Below are 19,662 nucleotides of genomic sequence, written 5' to 3' on the forward strand. Positions count from 1 at the left end.
ACCTGTCGCTTATTTAGGCCATCTTGTTTTCTTTTGAACCTTGGGTTTCTCGGCATGCTCCTTGCATGTGGTGTCAAGGTGCCATTTAAGCTTGTTGGGCATCATGTTCTCATGTGAGAGGACATTTCCACACAATAGGCATTTTGGCCTTTCTTCGTTGTTTTTAATGATTCTGGTAAAGCCAAATTTAAGGTAGGTTTCGTCGTATTTTCAAGAAGGCTTTCTGATTTTGTGCTTGTCCGTTGCCTCGGCTTCACTTGATGTACTAGGCTCTGAGCTATCCTTGCATGGTGCTCTGAGAAAACTAGTCATTTTGCAGCAGCAAACCAGGCTTAGGAGGGTCGGGAGATCTGGTGGATTCTCCCCTGTCCCCATTTTCATATCAGGCGACCCCTAGTTTGGGAACCTCTCTATTACACTGACCCCTCAGTGAACTGTGAATGGAGCACCCTTCAACAAAGCTTTAAGAACATGCCTTTGCTGATCTCCACCTTCCCCTGAAAACCAAAAACCCTGAAATGTATGCTTTTTAAACAATTTCTACTTATACAGTGACCTAAAAAAGTGTTTACCCCTTTCAGATGTTAAAAAAAGTAAATTCAACCAAAACTAAACCAAAACTCAATATTGGATGAAACTACACCTAGCTTAGCAACAGCGCCAACCTAAGAGCATCTCAACCGTAAGTGCAACATTAAACTCAAAGTAAAAATATTTTCAACTTTGACCTTTACTGTCGCTTACGTCTCGATGAGCAACCAATGGCATTTCAGTATGATTTTGTTGTCGTCATGGTGCTGCAGGTCTCATTCCAAGTTAAACTCCCTGTTGTATTGTATGGAATTCCATTTTGGTCTTTGCATTTCAGTAAAGACAATTGTTTTTAAGGCAGTGATTACACAATTATTTGTAATTTGTCACAGGTACATATGTTATGATTAAAGAGCACTGCTGACCAGAAAAAAGCAAAATAGCTGATGAATGCAAACAATGATCTACCATAAAAACAGCCTCCAGGTCTAGGTTATTGTCTGTTTAGCTGGGACAGCTATCTAGAAAAAAAAGCTAGCTGATGGATGCAGACAAATTTCTAAACTATATATACACTGCTCCAATTTTTTTGAAGGAACACTTAAATCACACATCGGGTCTCAATTAAGGAAATATATTAAAGATCAAAATCTTTACTGTACATTGTGTAATTCGTTGAGAACAAAACAACGTAACAACAGTCAATGGAAACCAAAGTCACCAACTGACTGAGGGCTGGACTGAAACCAAAAATCTTTTTTGTAGGGTTCTGGCAGTGCTACTCCTGTTCCTCCTCGCACAAATGTGCAGATAACGGTCCTGCTGCTGTGTTGATGCCCTTCTACGGCCCTGTCCAGCTCTCCTCGTGTAACGGCCTGTCTCCTGGTATCTACTCCATGCTCTTGAGACTGTAATGTGAGACACAGCAAACCTTCTTGCAACGGGACATATGGATATGCCATCCTGGAGGGGATGGACTACCTGTGCAACCTGTATGGGCTGCAGGTACCGCCTCATGCTACCCGTAGTAACAAGGACTCTAGCAAAACGCTAAACTGGAGAAGAATCAGTCAGGAAGGGTAAGGAGAGAGCAATTGCCTGTCGCCACCACCGGCAAAACCATTCTCTTTTTTGGGGTTGTCTTGCTGTTGCCTCCAGTGCACATGTCGTCACTTTAATATGCACCAAAACAGGTCACATTGATTAAAAATTGCTTATGCTTCCTAAATGGATAGACTGATATCCCTGATGTTTAGTTGACTTGGTGTTATACTGCGATGGTTACGTGTTCCCTTAATCTTTTTGAGCAGAGTATTTAGGACTCATTGGACCTAATAAAAACAATGATGAATGCCAAATGTTAATAAACACCTATATACCTAAAAATTTGGTAAACCAAATTGAAATGTGAATGATACACGATGTCTCAGGATGGTATGGGAAGTTCATGAAAACATCAGGGAAGATAATAATTGACTGTAAGTAAGAAGACATGAATTGCTTTAAATTGCCATTTAGCTCCAGTCTCTTTTAATGTGTCCTAGACAGCTTGTGAGCATCATACAGGGAAACATAAGACTATACATGTTCCACAGGCATACTTTTAACATCTCATAATAGTTAATAGCTCAAACCTTTCGATATCTACAGTCAAATTAGATTAAAATAGAAAGTGCTCAATGTGCCAACCGCCAACATTGGCGGATATTTGTGTAACTCCGGGTTCTGTAAATGAAACGTCAGTGCAATCATTGAAGGCTATGCCACTGACTGGCAGGCATTGGATCCAGATTTCAGAAACACTGCATTAGAGCCTACCTAGTTTTCAGATTTATATACATTTTCAACGCATAAGGATAGCACACACAAATATTCTGGCTTTACGGTATTCTTCAATTTACAGTCAACTCACGAAATAGTGAATGTAAAAAAGAAACAACCAAAAACGATGAGTCATATTTTGGGCACAAACATAAGCGGGAGCTGTATATTTTTATTTCTACCCAATTTCTCACATACATGGTATTTTTCTGAAAAACCGTTCTCTTACTTATTGGCACCTCATCAATCAATATTTTGTGAAGCCTTCCCCGGAGTGGATAATCACCCTGAGCCTCTACTTGTTAGTCTAACAAGGCTTGCGCACACTTTTGGAGGGATCTTGGACCACTTCTCAATGCAGCACATTTCAAGATCCTTGATAGTCTTTGGTTTGAGGTTGTGGACTGCCTTCTTCAATTCCGACCACGGGTTTTCAATTGGATTTCTGAGACTGCCATGGTCCTGCAACCAATTCTTTGTTGTTGCTGGGCAACAACATTTGGGTTCCAGTACTTTTGGGGGGGGAAATCATACTACTCAAAATTGTTTTTTGTTTGAGAAATTGTTTTAAAAAAAATAGTGTATGACTCCCCCTTATCTTTGAGCCCAAAATGTCATTATTTGTTTGTTTCAATTACATGAAGGGATACAATTCAACTTGAGTTGAGTGTACATGCTTTCATTTCAGCATTTATTGTTAGGGCTGATGAGCTGCAAGTTTTGCTTTTGACTTTGTTCTCCACCTGGCCAAGACTCAGGCTGGGCAAGGCCCCCATTCCAAGACCCAAAGGGATTTTCCAGGGATGGGAAGGGCCAAGCCCCACCTAGCGGAACGAGTGCATCCACATTATTGTTTGTTTACAATCAAGGGCATTAAAGGCTTGAACCGTTCATGACTGACTTCCCCTCGGTTTCCACTCTCCTACAGTACATACATCAGGCAGAGAATTGTGAGGCTTACTCATAGTTGATATGTAAGATATAATATAGACATTGTTCTTGTTTAAGAGTTTCATATGGCCTATGGGGAAGTTAAGTCTACTTATTCATTTAGACAGTGTGGCCTTTTAGAATTGAATTTATATATCCAAATGGCTTCCCTTTCGCCGACTCAGTGTAGTTCAGCAGTAGAGTGTTTTATCTTGTTTAAAGTGTCTAGCAACAGGGGAGGTCATATGTTGACGCTTGATTGTCAAGCAGAATCTTTATCTGAACATAACCCAAAATCTAAGGATGTGTTAGCCTATTCTATTTGTTTTATTCATGTTTTAATTGCTTCAAAACATTTTTGAAAAATAATTGCAATTGCTCGAAAAGGGTATTAACCTTGTTGTATATAAAAATCAAGATATCGGTAGCTGTTCACGCATACACTGAATGTACAGTAGTAAGATGCTTTGCTCCACAACCACCACAAAACATTGCAGAAACCCCAGGCACACAAACGCACATTTGTAATCGTGAACGCCCTCACACAAATATGTTTACCCGCGCTAACATAACCTGTGATTATTAGGGCAACCAGTGATAGATTTCCAAAACGCAAATTAAATAAACTGTGATTATACACCTACACTCTTAGCTTAAAGTCAGTGACTTGAACAGCCAATGATAACCAATGGACACAATTTTCTGAGATGCCAAGCAAGCAGAATAACATAATCACATTAGCCTAACTGTATGGACGGAGTTGAGATGGTTGTGTCAAATGCAAATAATCATCCTTTGGCAGAATGCTTCTGTGATGGTAATTCCATCGATAGGAACTCTAAATGGAATTAAGTACAGCGGCAAAATTCTCTTGGCATAATAAGCAGTTTATTAGCAAATCGAGAGACGCGTCAAAAGCGTACAGAATAAACCTGTGAGGAATCTCTGAGGAAAATACATGAACAGTCAGTATTTATTACAGTTAAGAGGGGTGTGGTAAGATACTACTTATTCATTCTATAAAGACATTTGTTTCTTATCCTTCCTGCCCCATGTTGTGTGCCTTCCTCTATCGTGTCCTAAAACTCATTGATCTGCATCTAGCCCCATGATAAAAGGTTAACATTTACCTCAATACCCCATTCTTCTTTTCCCACAGTTACAGCACAACCAACAGTCCTGAAGAACAGAGGACAGATACCCTTTTAGGCAGATTAAAAGATTGTCAGAGTTCTTAATGATCCACTGATATTATTCAGACATGTCACAAACAAAGATCAGAGTTACATACCAGGTAAAAGAAAAGCAGACATTTCTCAAATGTACATTAGTTCAAGAATTTTCAAAACAATCCATCCTCTTGCTACCGAAGCAACCCTTGTTGGCGTGAGTCGGGAACATTGCCTCTTATAACTTTTTTTTTTTTAAATCACATGTTTTCATTACACAGGACAATAACACAGTACAGCAAAAGCTTTTATGTTAAAAAAAAAAACTGGTCAAAGGAAGTAATTCCAGTTGACTTATATACTGACAGTGTGGGCTAAGTAGCATTGACACATGGATGTGTAAACACCAGTCACTGAGTACACCCTTCAATTTGTTACTGGTACAAGGTCTTCATATGCCACTTGCTTGATTAACTGAAAAGTCCTCTCGTTGTTTCAATAAGATGTACTTCCAAAGTCATCACAAATGTTGTGCTCCTCCAAACGTCAGACCGATGTAACAGAACGTAAAAGTCTGATCTATATTCCAAGGTGTTGTCCTTCAGTAGGTCAAATGCAGGTTACGATGACACAGTTCTAGTTGTCTCCATTTTAGCTGCTTTATCTGCCAGTCAGCAGAATCTTTGTGCTCTCCTTTGTGAATGCCAAGATGACCAGTTTTATCCAAAGGCTCTATAGCTGCAGGCCGGGTCGGAAGTGATGGTTACTAGCCCTAAAAAACTAACTTTTGCCCTCAGTGACTTCAATGAACCATACTTTTAAACACCAAAGCCCTGGTCTTGGTCTTTCGCGTCCTGCCTTCATCTCGTGACAGAATCATCAGAACTAGATTTAGTCCAGCTGTCAGGAACCAGGCATTACTGGAGACGCGCTGCACCCTGGGGAGTAGAATCCTCTTGCAGTGGTGGGACAGTCAGTGTGTGTGTGTGTGCGGGATCCATCTTATCTTAGCCCACCTCACAATTGTCCTTTAAGCCAAACTCAGTCTCAGTGAATTCTCCTTGAGAAGATTACTTGCAACTGCACAGTAAACAATCAGAAATATGTCCATTACCTTAGATTGTTGCTTCTTGTTAATGCATTAGAACAGTCTTACCAAACACTTAACAAACTTGTATACCTGTATATAAAATGTCTTTCTGCTTCTTTTGCCTAAGTAGATTAGAACAGATTGAACAGTAACAGAATGGTTAAAACATCAACAATTCTGGTGCTTCTGTCCTGTCAGTTTAGAAAAATAAAGATTTCTATAGTTGGTTTAATGACCAACAAACAATCAAAAGCTACAAGAACAGAAGGACACAATTTCCTATTACTGTTCTAATTACTCATCATCAGTCAACATAGTTTGCTTACACTGAAGTATCACTCTCAAAAAGTAGTTCATAAACAATTCTCAGTTCATCTAACCAGATATTAGTTGATCTATAATTACATCTGATTGTTTTGTTTAAGAACCGCAACCAAATTCACTTTTTTTACACAAATGATTAAATACCTTATTGCACATCAAAAACGGTCACACCGCAACATTACAGTTGTTTAACCTAATTTCTCTACAAGATTTTAATTTCTCCAAGCCTCCTCTTATTTATACTAGCACATCAAAGACACTCTGTAATCCTGTCATAAATCAAGACCCCCCCTCTCCCCCACACACACACAAACACTCTTATGCCCTGTTTCCCCAGACCTTGTCCTTAAACAGGGTGTAAGGGTCTTGATTAAGTGAGTGACCCAATCTTGATCTATAAACATGTTACACTTTTACACAAGGAAATAAAGAATCCAGATACAATTCCTATATTTTTGTACTCTTCAACTCTTGTCTGTACTAGATAAACTCCCAAAGTAATAGTAAACTTTTTCTCTTAAAGATCTCTACTTTAATGAAAGTCCTAACCCAGTGTGTCATTTTGGCTTTCAACATATTTTATGTTTGAGAGCTGACTGATGGTAATAACCAGAATAATGAACACAAAGTATTCAGTATAGGCGAATTAGAATAACAATTTTGATATGTCACCAGTAAATCTGTTTCTTTTCTAAAGAGTTCAAATGAGTCTAAAACCCAATTTACACAACCTCCCACTCTGGTGTTTGTGTGAGTAAGTATTGCACTAGAGGGGTGGCCTTTTGGAGTCTGTGTCTTTACATTTTGGACCAAAATCTTCTCAACTTAGTTTTCTAGAACAGAAATTGATGCAGAATTATTTTCTCAGTTTCAGTTAAAATACAGCAAAACTTAGTACCCATGTAAGGAATAACAAAAATGTGCTCCCTGCGCCTTTTTACCCACTTATTCAATAGTGCATGGGATTGACATTATTACTTCTAATCAAATGTCAAACAAACAAACTGAACAGTCACATTCTCATAGTCATTATTCATTTCAACAAATGTGTTCTTACTTTGCTAAAACAAATCAAAACGGTAAGATGTATTCTACTCAACCATGACCATGTTAGATTTTACATCAAACAAACAATTTCCCCAAAAACTAATTAAACAAACACTTTGACTAGAAACTAAGGGCTATAAAATATGCCAATTTTCTGTCATAACTATACAAACCAGGAAAAATCTAATTGTTCATGTAACTCTAAGTACCAATTTGTTTCGCTTTGAACTCTGTTTAGCTCTTTTCCATCATAATTAATCATATACGGTCCCCCCTGCTTTTACATCATAAAGTCAGCGGAAAATGACACCATGAATGAAAGCAGAACACAGGACGGGTATGAAAAAAAAATATATATAGTAGTGATAAATTCGGATAAATTCATTCAATAAGGAGTCGCAAACTGAATATTCCGCAAAAACAAAATGATAAAAACAACATCCACAAACAAAATCAAAAACAACAAATGCGCAACAGGGTCGCTTGTGTGAGGAAATTAGAAACCATATAACCGATCGGCAAATGTGTCTTACATAGCTAAGCAGCTCCCAAAGTAGCATTTTCAACAGTACCAAAAATGTACATAATGTCCTGATTAACCTCCTAAAGTTTATGGAATTTCACCAACTTTGATTATTTTTCATTCCAAATATAGTGGCGGTCAGCCAAAACCAAAATCACAACTTTCATGCATATTTTGACCACGTCTGTGGTTCTATTGACGTTAAGCTTGTTCTGTCATCAACAATGGGGGATGATTTATGGCCTCTACCTAAGTTTTCAGGTGGTAACAAAACCAGGAATTTCAATATTTAAAGCTATTGAGAGGAAAATATATTTAGCTTTTGTTTGATTATCCCAAACCTGAATATACTCGGTGTGCAGAAATTACCACAGGTGTGACCAGTCTGAACACTTGAATTTAACTGGCATATACCAGTAAAGCTTATTACTGGCTAATATGCTGTTAAAACGGCCAGTGGCAAACGGCATACATAGACGCTATTTGTGGTGGGGGTAAACTTAGTAAGAAACATTAGTCAGTTTAACAATATCAATGTCATTCACGCATGGCCATATATCTGATAAAACAGTCAGTGGCAAAACAGGATTTGTTCAGGATAGACATGAGGCTATACTGACACCCGGCAAATATGCAGTGGATGAATTAATGTTTTGGTGTAGCCTACTAGCGAAAGTGATTTTCCCTGACCATTTAATAGGGCAAATGTAGGGCAAATGTTTAAATATTCAGTTTTCTAGTATTTAATTAAATGTGTTTAAATGCATTTTATGAGGTTAGGTCTTTGTGCTATTTTCATTTTTATCACAAATTAATATTGGCCCCAAATATTAGTCATTGGTCTCCTTGATCCCTAATAATCAGTATCGATATTAGCCCTGAAAAAAATATATATCGGTACCACTACTTTATATAATAACGTCTCAAAATCTGAGGGTATGTAAAGCTGAAGTATTGCAGGTTTAGTGTTGCATGAGGCAAATGATCTGCTAGGGAAACATTTTATCCTTGTCTACTTATGATTGACATGTCCATCCATCCATCCATCTTCTTCCGCTTATCCGGGGCCGGATCGCGGGGGCAGCAGTCTAAGCAGGGATGCCCAGACTTCCCTCTCCCCAGACACTTCCTCTAGCTCTTCCGGGGGGACACGAGGCGTTCCCAGGCCAGCCGGGAGACATAGTCCCTCCAGCGTGTCCTAGGTCTTCCCCGGGGTCTCCTCCCGGTGGGACGGGACCGGAAGACAGGAAGGTGTTCCGGAGGCATCCGAAACAGATGCCCAAGCCACCTCAGCTGACCCCTCTCGATGTGGAGGAGCAGCGGCTCTACTCTGAGCTCCTCCCGGGTGACCGAGCTTCTCACCCTATCTCTAAGGGATCGCCCGGCCACCCTGCGGAGAAAGCTCATTTCAGCCGCCTGTATCCGGGATCTTGTCCTTTCGGTCATGACCCAAAGCTCATGACCATAGGTGAGAGTAGGAACGTAGATTGACTGGTAAATCGAGAGCTTCGCCTTGCGGCTCAGCTCTTTCTTCACCACGACAGACCGATACATCGACTGCATTACTGCAGAAGCTGCACCAATCCGTCTGTCAATCTCCCGTTCCATCCTTCCCTCACTCGTGAACAAGACCCCTAAATACTTAAACTCCTCCACTTGAGGCAGGCACTCTCCACCAACCTGAAGTGGGCAAGCCACCCTTTTCCATCTGAGGACCATAGCCTTGGATTTGGAGGTACTGATTTTCATCCCCACCGCTTCACACTCGGCTGCAAACCGTCCCAGTGCATGCTGAAGGTCCTGGTTAGAAGGGGCCAACACGACAACATCATCCGCAAAGAGCAGAGACGAAATTGTGTGGTCCCCAAACCTGACACCCTCCGGCCCCTGGCTGCACCTAGAAATTCTGTCCATAAAAATTACGAACAGAACCGGTGACAAAGGGCAGCCCTGCCGGAGTCCAACATGCACTGGGAACAAGTCTGACTTACTGCCGGCAATGCGGACCAAGCTCCTGCTTCGGTTGTACAGGGACCTGACAGCCCTTAGCAAAGGACCCAGGACCCCATATTCCCGAAGCGCCCTTCGGTCCCCGACCGCCACGCGATGTTGCACAGGCGTGTCAACCAAGACAGCCCCACAACATCCAGAGACTTGAGGTACTCAGGGCGGATCTCATCCACCCCCGGTGCCTTGCCACAGAGGAGTTTCTTGACCACCTCAGTGACTTCAGCCCGGGTGATGGACGAGTCCACCTCTGAGCCCTCATCCTCTGCTTCCTCAATGGAAGACGTGACAGCGGGATTGAGGAGATCCTCGAAGTAGTCCAAGAAGGTCGGGTACTCTGCACTGCCGTTCGGCCCGTAGGCACAAACAACAGTGAGAGACCTATCCCCGACTCGTAGGCGCAGGGAAACGACCCTCTCGTTCACCGGGGTAAACTCCAACACATGGCGGCAGAGCTGGGGAGCTATAAGCAAACCCACACCAGCCCGCCGCCTCTCACCATGGGCAACTCCAGAATGGTGAAGAGTCCATCCTCTCTCAAGGAGTGTGGTTCCAGAGCCCAAGCCGTGCGTTGAGGTGATCCCGACTACCTCTAATCGGAACCTCTCAACCTCACGCACTAACTCAGGCTCCTTCCCCGCCAGCGAGGTGACATTCCACGTCCCTAGAGCCAGTTTCCGTGTCCAGAGATCGGGTTGTCTAGGCCCCTGCCTTCGACTGCCGCCCGATCCTCTTCGCACCGGCCCCTTATGATCCCTCCTGTGGGTGGTGAGCCCACGGGAAGGCGGCCCCACGTCGCCCGTTCGGGCTGAGCCAGGCCGGGCCCTATGGGGGAAGGCCCGGCCACCAGGCGCTCGCATACGAGCCCCAACCCCGGGCCTGGCTCCAGGGTGGGGCCCCAGCTGCGTCATACCGGGCGACGTCACGGTACTCAACTGCCACCTTAACGTGGTGGAGGGGTTTGAGTATCCGAGTGACCCTAGGAGCTATGTTGTCTGGGGCTATATGCCCCTGGTAGGGTCTCCCAAGGCAAACAGGTCTTAGGCGACGGGTCAGACTAAGAGCGGTTCAAAACCCCCTTAATGATGTATACAATTTTGAGAACCATGATTGACATGTTTGATTTCTTAATAGTTTTTGGGTCAACAATTCAATGAAAAACTTCCAAGTGCTAATGGACCCAGTACATTAATGTGTTTTGTTCTGACTTGTTTCCTGTTCTGTAGGGGGCTTCTCTATGGGTGGTGCAATGGCCCTCCACCTAGCATGCCGCTACCAACCTGATGTAGCAGGAGTCTTTGCACTGTCCAGCTTCCTTAACAAAGACTCTGCAGTGTACCCAGTAAGTCAATCTTTCCCTGGGTACAATGATTATCAAACTATCCAGATCAGATTCATTTATTACATCTACCATCTACTTAACAGTCCTTTAAAGCAGTGGCTCCCAACCTTTTTCAGTTACTGTACCCCCAAAAAGAATTTGCACTGCTTGGAGTACCCCTGAAGTACCCCCTCATGTTCATTTCACTGGTAAGTCTATGGTGTCATGAGTGTTTCCAAGTACCCCCTGTGGAAAGGCCAAGTACCCCCAAAGGTCCTAGTACCCCTGGTTGGGAACCACTGCTTTAAAGGACACATTACTAGAGGAGTGTTGCTGTATTGCACCACGTCATAGTGTAGTCGACTCCAGATAATTGCAAAGGGCAATACAGTCCTAATAAAATTATACTGTGCCAGTTTTTTGCATTCATCAGGTGTCAGAACTCAGAGACATGGAGTATGTGTAATAAACTACCAGTAGGCAACATTGGAGTGTCTGACAAAGTCTTCTGCCCCCTGCTAGGCAGTGGAGAAGAGAGCAGCGGCTGGTAGCCCCCTCCCAGAACTGTTTCAGTGTCACGGAACCAGAGACGAGCTGGTATCCCATATGTGGGGTGAAGGTACTGTGGCCCTGCTGAAGAAGGCTGGGATGACGGCTTCCTTCCACTCATTCTCAGGCCTCCAGCACCAGCTTTCCCGGCCAGAGATGGAGCTACTGCACTCCTGGATTCTTACTAAGCTGCCCCCAAATAGCTGAGACACTAGTGCCTCTTGAACAGCCAGCCCCACACCAATTATTACTCTTTTAATACTCACAGTACTGATCTGAGCCAAGTCAAACTGGACTGTACTGACCTTTGCACATTGCCCATATTGCCTGGAACAAAGCAGGAAAATATTTTTGTAAAATGTACATAACTGAGCCATCAGTGTCACTGGTGGTGTGAAAATTATATTGCCAGATTCAGTGCGCTGTGGTACACTTTCTAACAACCTGTGCTGAACACTGTTACTAATTATTTTACTTAAAAAATTTTAACTTCTGTTGGGCACAATGTATTATTTTTTATTCATTGTAAACAGTTTCTTTCCTTAAATTGTGCTTGCTTACAGTACTCAACAGATGTGTGGCTCCGTACAAAACATAACATATTGTACAGTACTGTGAAAAAGTACAGTCCCTGGAAAGTTGTCTTTTTTGGACAAATTTACCAAATCTCACAAAAAAACATTGAAACCATTTATGCCAAGAAATCATCAGAAATGCAATTTCATAGTGCAGAAAAAGTATATCTCCAGTTTAATAACTAATACTGCTCTCTTCATGAAATTATTTAATGTAGCTGTTTCTTGTAACTGTTTCTCTTGCATCTACTTGAATGAATATTTGCCCACTCTTCTTTACCGTATTGCTTCAGCTGTGTTATATTAGTGTTTTTTTTGCATGCATGGCCCGCTTCAAGTCCCTCCATATCATTTCGATAGGATTGATGTCTCAATGAAAAATATTGTTTTCTTTCTGAGCCATTCAGTTGTATATGTTGTGGATCGTTATCCTGATGCAAGATTCATGTTTGGATCAGCTTTTTGCCAGACCGCGTCAGCAGAGCCGGCCAAGAAGAGCAAATGTCTCTTATTGAGTGAGTGCTTGACTGATTGCATAGTGGTTAGCTAATGAACTGTTTATTTGATAGTGATGTGCAGTTCGCAAATTATTCATTCGTCTTGAACAAATCTTTTTAGTGACTCAGTACTCACAAGTCATTCTTTCTAGTGACTTGTTCAATTGTATCGTTCATTCGAATGTTTGGCAGCGGTTTTCTACAACATACCCGGTCCTCCAGCTCAGTTCTCTGATAAACGTCTATGTACGTTCGCTGAGAAAAATAGATCAAGGCAAGAACATCATAAAGACATGTTTATAACTGATAGTAGAACACAGACTATAATAATTAATATAGTTAGTTGATTACTGATGTCATGAAAAAACTGATGAAAACAAGCACGGAGCTGCTGCATTTGCCTAAGTAAAACTCGTTCAGTTTTATCGTTCAGTTGAACGGTTTTCTCATTCATTTGAACACAGGCAGCTGGAGTTGTACCCAATCACGGAATATGCTGTTAGTTTTACGTTCGCAAAGAATGATCGGAACTCACAAATTATAATAGGATTTTTAAATGTGAAAAAATATTTTGTAAATAAAAAACGATCTGTAAACATGTTTCACAAATATAAATACAATTTGTGAATATGTAAAAACATTTCACAAATAAAACACATCTGTAAAACATTTACAACTGTTGCTTAACATTTACAAATCTTAAGTTCATTTATGGATCAGAATTTTGAGGCACATTTTCCTTCGGTCGACAAGTTCGCGTGTGCAAGGTTTCAGTCAGTGGCCTCGGAATATCCGGACTGGAGCCTGGTAGATTGGAGTCTGTAGGTAGCTAGGACAAGTTTTTCCTGAAATGTGAGTCCATCCATCTTCTTCCGCTTCATCCGGGGCCGGGTCGCGGGGGCAGCAGTCTAAGCAGAGATACTCAGACTTCCCTCTCCCCAGACACTTCCTCCAGCTCTTCCGGGGGGACACCGAGGCGTTCCCAGGCCAGCCGGGAGACAGTCCCTCCAGCGTGTCCTAGGTCTTCCCCGGGGGTCTCCTCCCGGTGGGACGGGACCGGAACACCTTCCCAGGAAGGCGTTCCGGAGGGATCCGAAACAGATGCCCAAGACACCCTTAGCTGACCCCTCTCGATGTGGAGGAGCAGCGGCTCTACTCTGAGCTCCTCCTGGGTGACCGAGCTTCTCACCCTATCTCTAAGGGATCGCCCAGCCACCCTGCGGAGAAAGCTTTTCGGCCGCCTGTATCCGGGATCTTGTCCTTTCGGTCATGACCCAAAGCTCATGACCATAGGTGAGAGTAGGAACGTAGATTGACCGGTAAATCGAGAGCTTCGCCTTGCGGCTCAGCTCTTTCTTCACCACGACAGACCGATACATCGACCGCATTACTGCAGAAGCTGCACTGATCCGTCTGTCAATCTCCCGTTCCATCCTTCCCTCACTTGTGAACAAGACCCCTAGATACTTAAACTCCTCCACTTGAGGCAGGCACTCTCCACCAACCTGAAGTGGGCAAGCCACCCTTTTCCGACTGAGGACCATGGCCTCGGATTTGGAGGTACTGATTCTCATCCCCACCGCTTCACACTCGGCTGCTAACCGTCCCAGCGCATGCTGAGGGTCCTGGTTTGAAGGGGCCAACACGACAACATCATCCGCAAAGAGCAAAGACGAAATCGTGTGGTCCCCAAACCTGACACCCTCCGACCCCTGGCTGCGCCTAGAAATTCTGTCCATACAAATTATGAACAGAACTGGCGACAAAGGGCAGCCCTGCCGGAGTCCAACATGCACTGGGAACAAGTCTGACTTACTGCCGGCAATGCGGACCAAGCTCCTGCTTCGGTCGTACTGGGACCTGACAGCCCTTAGCAAAGGCCCCAGGACCCCATATTCCCGAAGCACCCTCCACAGGATGCCGCGAGGGACACAGTCGAATGCCTTCTCCAAATCCACAAAACACATGTGGATTGGTTGGGCAAACTCCCATGAACCCTCCAACACCCCGTAGAGGGTATAGAGCTGGTCCAGTGTTCCACAGCCCGGACGAAAACCACACTGTTCCTCCTGAATCCGAGGTTCTACTATCGGCCGAATTCTCCTCTCCAGAAACCTGGCATAGACTTTCCCGGGGAGGCTGAGAAGTGTGATCCCCCTATAGTTGGAACAAACCCTCCAGTCCCCCTTCTTAAAAAGAGGGACCACCACCCCGGTCTGCCATCCCAAAGGCACTGTCCCCGACCGCCACGTGATGTTGCACAGGCGTGTCAACCAAGACAGCCCCACAACATCCAGAGACTTGAGGTACTCAGGGCGGATCTCATCCACCCCCGGTGCCTTGCCACCGAGGAGTTTCTTGACCACCTCAGTGACTTCAGCCCGGGTGATGGACGAGTCCACCTCTGAGCCCTCATCCTCTGCTTCCTCAATGGAAGACGTGACGGCGGGATTGAGGAGATCCTCAAAGTACTCCTTCCACCGCCCGACGACATCCCCAGTTGAGGTCAACAGCTGCCCACCTCTACTGTAAACAGCGTTGGTAGGGCACTGTTTCCCTCTCCTGAGGCGCCGGACGGTTTGCCAGAATCTCTTCGAGGCCAGCCGATAGTCCTTCTCCATGGCCTCACCGAACTCCTCCCAGGAAATGTGAGTATAACATTAATTTGTATAACAATATTTGACTGCATCACCAATGGGGAATACAACGCCAAGCGTGTTTTCGACTTCAGGCAACTAAATGAAGCACAGTTATGTCAGCCTACATCTGGTTGGCTAGCTAGCCAGCTAGTAGGCTACTGTAGCTTAACTAAAGTAATGTATCTAACCCGACGACGCAACTAACTAGATAACGGTATGTTGTTGACTTCCACAGCTGCATTCGGTTAATTTAGTATGAATATTGCAAATCGTGCCAACGTTAGTGGTTATAAAAGGAAAACTATGCATGTGTTAGTCCTTAGAATTTGTGTAAGTACAGAGTGATAGTACACCAACATCATGGTCCGCTGTGATGGTAATTCCATCGATAGACACTCTTAGAGGAGTAAGTACAGAGACAAAATTAACAGTTTATTTGCAAATAGAGAGATGTGTCAATGGCTTACAGAATAATCATCTGACGAGTCTCAGAATTAATACAGGACAATCATCAGTACTTATAGGGGGAAAAGGGGTATGGTAAGATACTGCACATCTTACCTAACTCAATAGAACACATTCCCTTTGTTCTATTACAACATAGGCTTCACACAAGGGGCAGGCTGTCATTCCCTACATGGGTAACCTCTTCAACTCTAAAGAGGTCTTACAACATCCGGACAGACAATAGATGCCCTGATGAGTTATACAGATGTGCAGATTAATGAGTAACCTTATAATCTGCCGATACCAGTCAATGATGCCCCCTAGGCAAATACCAGATCCCCCTCTCCTACATTCCTAAGGAACAAAGGACATATACCCTTATTGGTCTAGGCAGATGAACCGATGGTTAAAGTACCTAGTGATGCTCTGATATTATACAGATGTGTGTCACAAACAAAGACCAGAGTTACATACCAGGTAATAGAAAAGCAGACATTTCTCCAATGTACATTAGTTCAAGAATTTCCATAACACCACCTACAGTATCTCACAAAGGTGAGTACACCCCTCTCACATTTTTGCAAATATTTGATTATATCATTTCATGTGACAACACTGAAGAAATGACACTTTGCTACAATGTAAAGTAGTGAGTGTACAGCTTGTATAACAGTGTAAATTTGCTGTCCCCTCAAAATAATACAACACACAGCCATTAATGTCTTAACCGCTGGCAACCAAAGTGAGTACACCCCTAAGTGAAAATATCCAAATTTGGCCCAATTAGCCATTTTCCACATTAGTGTTACAAGGTCTTAGGTGTGAATGGGGAGCAGGTGTGTTAAATTTGGTGTTATCGCTCTCACATTCCCTCATACTGGTCACTGAAAGTTCAACATGGCCCCTCATGGCAAAAGAGGATCTGAAAAAAATTATTGTTGTTCTACATAAAGATGGCATAGGCTATAAGAAGATTGCCAAGACTCTGAAAATGAGCTGCAGCACAGTGGCCAAGACCATACAGTGGTTTAACAGGACAGGTTCCACTCAGAACAGGCCTTGCCAGGGTCAGCCAAATATGCTCAGCATCATATCCAGAGGTTTTCTTTGGGACGTATGATTGCTGCCAGCATTGCTGCAGAGGTTGAAGGGGTGGGGGGTCAGCCTGTCAGTGCTCAGACCATACACAGCACACTGCATCAAATTGGAAAGCAGTGCTCCTTCTTTTCCTCCTCACACCAGGTATTCATATTTTTGCTTGGTTAACTGTCTGAATAGCTAGTAATATAAAATGACAACACAAGCCTAGGTCAAAATATCACTGAGCTGAAACATACACTGTCTATTAATGAAAATACTAAAGTGTGAATGTTACAGAATACTATAAAATGTACAGTGATCACAGCTAAATATTTACAGCTAAATCTAAATACAGCAGTAATCAGTTGGTGTGTAGTTCACTTGTTTAGCCAAATGGTGGTATCAGGCAAGCTTCCTACTGCACAAGTAGTAAGAAATTATAAAACATATTAACAAACATAACATGAAATAGAAATTAAAAATATCAAAAAAAATAATACACCACAAATTACGTGGTATTACTATGGATGAAAAATACACAGTTGTTAATATCTAACTTCCATTGCTGTTTATTAAAGATATATTTTTACTCCTGGTTATTCAGAATATATGTTGCATGGTTTTCTTCCAATATATATTGAACGTTCAAAAGTTATAATATACAGTGCTCAATATAGGAGCTATACACTCACCTAAAGGATTATTAGGAAAACCATACTAATACTGTGTTTGACCCCCTTTTGCCTTCAGAACTGCCTTAATTCTACGTGGCATTGATTCAACAAGGTGCTGAAAGCATTCTTTAGAAATGTCTGCCCATATTGATAGGATAGCATCTTGCAGTTGATGGAGATTTGTGGGATGCACATCCAGGGCACAAAGCTCCTGTTCCACCACATCCCAAAGATGCTCTATTGGGTTGAGATCTGGTGACTGTGGGGGCCATTTCAGTACAGTGAACCCATTGTCATATTCAAGAAACCAATTTGAAATGATTCAAGCTTTGTGACATGGTGCATTATCCTGCTGGAAGTAGCCATCAGAGGATGGGTACATGGTGGTCATATAGGGATGGACATGGTCAGAAATAATGCTCAGGTAGGTCGTGGCATTTAAACAATGCCCAATTGGCACTAAGGGGCCTAAAGTGTGCCAAGAAAACATCCCCCACACCATTACACCACCACCACCAGCCTGCACAGTGGTAACAAGGCATGATGGATCTGTGTTCTCATTCTGTTTACGCCAAATTCTGACTCTACTATCTGAATGTCTCAACAGAAATCGAGACTCATCAGACAAGGCAACATTCTTCCAGTCTTCAACTGTTCAATTTTCGTGAGCTTGTGCAAATTGTAGCCTCTTTTTCCTATTTGTAGTGGAGATGAGTGGTACCCAGTAGGGTCTTCTGCTGTTGTAGCCCATCCGCCTCAAGGTTGTGTGTGTTGTGGCTTCACAAATGCTTTGCTGCATACCTCGGTTGTAACAAGTGGTTATTTCAGTCAAAGTTGCTCTTCTATCAGCTTGAATCAGTGGGCCCATTCTCCTCTGACCTCTAGCATCAACAAGGCATTTTCGCCCACAGGACTGCCGCATACTGGATGTTTTTCCCTTTTCACACCATTCTTTGTAAACCCTAGAAATGGTTGTGCGTGGAAATCCCAGTAACTGAGCAGATTGTGAAATACTCAGACTGGCCCGTCTGGCACCAACAACCATGCCACGCTCAAAATTGCTTAAATCACCTTTCTTTCCCATTCTGACATTCAGTTTGGAGTTCAGGAGATTGTCTTGACCAGGACCACACCCCTAAATGCATTGAAGCAACTGCCATGTGATTGGTTGATTAGATGATTGAATTAATGAGAAATTGAACAGGTGTTCCTAATAATCCTTTAGGTGAGTGTAGAAAAGGGTATGTTATTCTTAGAGGAATTACAGAATTTGAATGTTGATGTAGCCCAACCTTCAATTTGTGTAGTTAACAAGTGCAGTATGCAATTAACAACCCAAAGTTGTAATCTACTAATGCCAAAGAGATTCACTCACAGCGACGTAAAGCATAACAGATTCACTAACAGCGACATTAAATGAGAGCAAGTTGACAGTAGGTTGCTTATCTAGACTCCAGGCTTGGAAGGCCCAATATCCTACTAGTTGGAAAGCGCCTTTTCTTTTAAAACAAGCATGTTCCGAAATCTGTGACGTACGCAATACATTATTTTTTTCTGAAGCAAGCCTCGGCCCTTTTGCTTGGAGCAAACTGGTTTGAAATTTCAAAGCGAGCCTAGGAGCCTCGGCTTCATGCGTCCCATCCCTAGATATAGGCATTAGGATTTGTTTGTATTGCTCTCGTATTATTACATAGCGTAGTTCACTTGGCATAGTGGTTAGCTGTCTATTTGTTTTCTAAAGAAACAAACCAGCCATGGAGTGATTTGAGTCATTGTTGTCATTATAGGTACTGTATCTCTATAATTTAACGTTGAATGTAGTGTAGCGACCCTGTTATACCTGTTGTTGGTTTGGATGTTAACTAATGTAGGGAACTGTGGAGTTCCAACTAATTGGTTTGACAATGCAAGTAAACAGACACCACATCTCTACACCCGTATTACGTGCAACAACACCCACTGTTTTAATAGCATGGTGGTTAAAGACCCAGTCTGTCACATAGTAAACCGTGGATCAAATCCAGCCTGGGCGACAACATTCATCCCTTCTAATGGTGGGCTAGCAGAACTAGGTTTCCCTTGTTCCTCTTTTGTTTGATTGCTTCACATTCGCCTCAAGAATTCTATGAACAGTATGGGGTTTAGGACTGAATCACTGATGACAAGTTGACCTGGCCCTAAACCATTATGCCACCGCCTCCATGCTCTACCATTGGTATAAAGTTCCTCAGTTTAAGGGTAGTGTTCTGTTTTTGCCAAACAATGTGTCTTTGACATCTTCTGATATTGGCGTGTTGTCAACCTATAGCTAAGACCAAACCAGAGCAAGTTTCTAATCTTTATGGATAGCTGGATCCTCCCAATGTACTCTCTAATGATTTGTCTAATCATTTGCACCTCTTTTGGTGCTCCTTGTAATTTTAGGTATTTAATGTTAT

The 19,662-nt window shown here is 42.8% G+C and overlaps 1 protein-coding gene across 3 annotated transcripts in view; it reads left to right on the plus strand.

The window, feature by feature from the left end:
* The window catches only part of lyplal1 (lysophospholipase like 1), a 44,522-nt gene that overhangs the window by 7,237 nt on the left and 17,623 nt on the right, over nucleotides 1–19,662 (plus strand). For 2 of the 3 annotated variants that reach the window (XM_010868824.4, XM_034289051.1), the window contains exons 4-5: nucleotides 10,669–10,784; nucleotides 11,286–12,162. The exons of the other annotated variant lie outside the window; for it this stretch is intronic. In XM_010868824.4, coding sequence (XP_010867126.1) covers nucleotides 10,669–10,784; nucleotides 11,286–11,519 — 350 coding nt within the window. In that variant the 3' untranslated portion in view covers nucleotides 11,520–12,162. Of the gene's footprint in view, nucleotides 1–10,668; nucleotides 10,785–11,285; nucleotides 12,163–19,662 lie in introns of those variants that run through there. 3 annotated transcript variants of the gene reach the window in all.

The sequence above is a fragment of the Esox lucius genome, chromosome 20, assembly GCF_011004845.1.
Source record: "Esox lucius isolate fEsoLuc1 chromosome 20, fEsoLuc1.pri, whole genome shotgun sequence".
Taxonomy (NCBI): Eukaryota; Metazoa; Chordata; class Actinopteri; order Esociformes; family Esocidae; genus Esox; species Esox lucius.